The sequence below is a fragment of the Manacus vitellinus genome, unplaced genomic scaffold (assembly GCF_001715985.3).
Source record: "Manacus vitellinus isolate BGI_N305 unplaced genomic scaffold, ASM171598v3 scaffold_21_pilon, whole genome shotgun sequence".
Lineage (NCBI taxonomy): Eukaryota > Metazoa > Chordata > Aves > Passeriformes > Pipridae > Manacus > Manacus vitellinus.
The window spans coordinates 3,178,290-3,179,618 of NW_021939546.1; the positions used below are offsets into that span (position 1 = coordinate 3,178,290).

The window sequence follows — 1,329 nt, forward strand, 5'->3', positions numbered from 1 at the left end:
GGCGAGCCGGCTCCGGGGACCCCGCGCCGATCTCTGCTCTCAGCGCCTGCAGGAAAAAAGTTTTGTTTTCAAGTGGGTGGACCTGCCCCGCTGGCCTCACCTCCTGCGCAGAACCCGCCTTCCAGCGCGTCGGGGCCGTTATCACCACCAGCGAGCCCGCGCGGGTTTAGTGCGGGGGGAGAACCCCCCCAACATCATCAACAACAAAAAACAGCAACAAAAAACCCCCAGAGAATCCCCCCGTTCGTCTTCATCATTTACCACAGCTTCCCCCCGCCGCCCCAGTCTAAACAGAGGTTCCAATTACGTTTCCCTATGAGCCAAGAAGATAAATACGGCGGAAAGCGAGAGTCCATATGACAGGAACGATTTTTCCACACTCCCAAATCGCAAAGCCCAGGCGAATTCCTATAGCTCACACTTCCAACACCCACCTCACTACTTGTCCTCCTGCTAATGCCTCCGAGATCCCGTGATAAAACCTTTCTCATTAAGCTAAAATAGAAGCACCTGAGCTGCCGAAGCGTTTCTCCAGCTCTGAGCTCCCGCAGGTGTTGCAGATTAACACCAGCGTCCCGATGGCATCCCGAACAGAGGGTGCGGAGGCTGGCTGCCCCCACTACCTGCAGAACTAGCCCGCGTTTCTCCGTGAGCGGCCGTGAGTTACGGCACCCGTTCTCCACGATCACAAATCTTGTCCGCAGTAGTCCCTCACACCAAACACTGATGCAGTTCTCGGGCATTAGAGGAGACTAAAGCAGCAGCTTGTCCGTCACAAATGAGGTAAATAACCGGGTGTCTGCTCCTCGGCACGTATTTAACAAGCCAGCTGCTTTTAATTAAACTTATCGTTATGTTTCCATCTTCCCCCTTACCTCTTTGTTTCAGCCCCGCCTGACCATGGATGCAGAAACGCGTCGTTGAGTCTCGGTAAAGCGATCTGAGAGAATTGCCCGTACGTTTACAAACACGATGGGCTTGATAAAAGGGAATTCTCCTTTTGAGGAGCTGTGTGAAAGGAGAAGTCCCCTATTTTTCTCCCTCTAAAAAAGATGATCGTTGTTTGAAATCCCCGGGCTCGATCCTGCAGGACCATAAGTGAACGAGCAGCTGTGCCGAGTCACGGTAATGCCAGGATGTCCCGTCAATCACTCGTTTGTCCAGCGCTTTTAACCGATCGAACCCTGGCAGAATCTCACAGACATTCGCTCTCGCTGTCCCCGACACCGCTACCTCAGCGAGGCAAGTAGGGCTCTGGAGTTTGTTCTGGCCGCGACGTGGCTTAGTGCACGGCGACCGACGCTCGGCGCGGCGGCCGGAGCCCCGAGT

At 54.6% G+C, this 1,329-nt stretch overlaps 1 protein-coding gene across 1 annotated transcript in view; it reads right to left on the bottom strand.

Moving 5' to 3' along the window:
* The window catches only part of LHX8 (LIM homeobox 8), an 11,110-nt gene extending 10,367 nt beyond the window's left edge, over window positions 1-743 (bottom strand). The window contains exon 1 of the mRNA XM_029959732.1: window positions 511-743. Coding sequence (XP_029815592.1) covers window positions 511-743 — 233 coding nt within the window. The remainder of the gene's footprint in view (window positions 1-510) is intronic.
* Window positions 744-1,329: the final 586 nt, after the last annotated feature.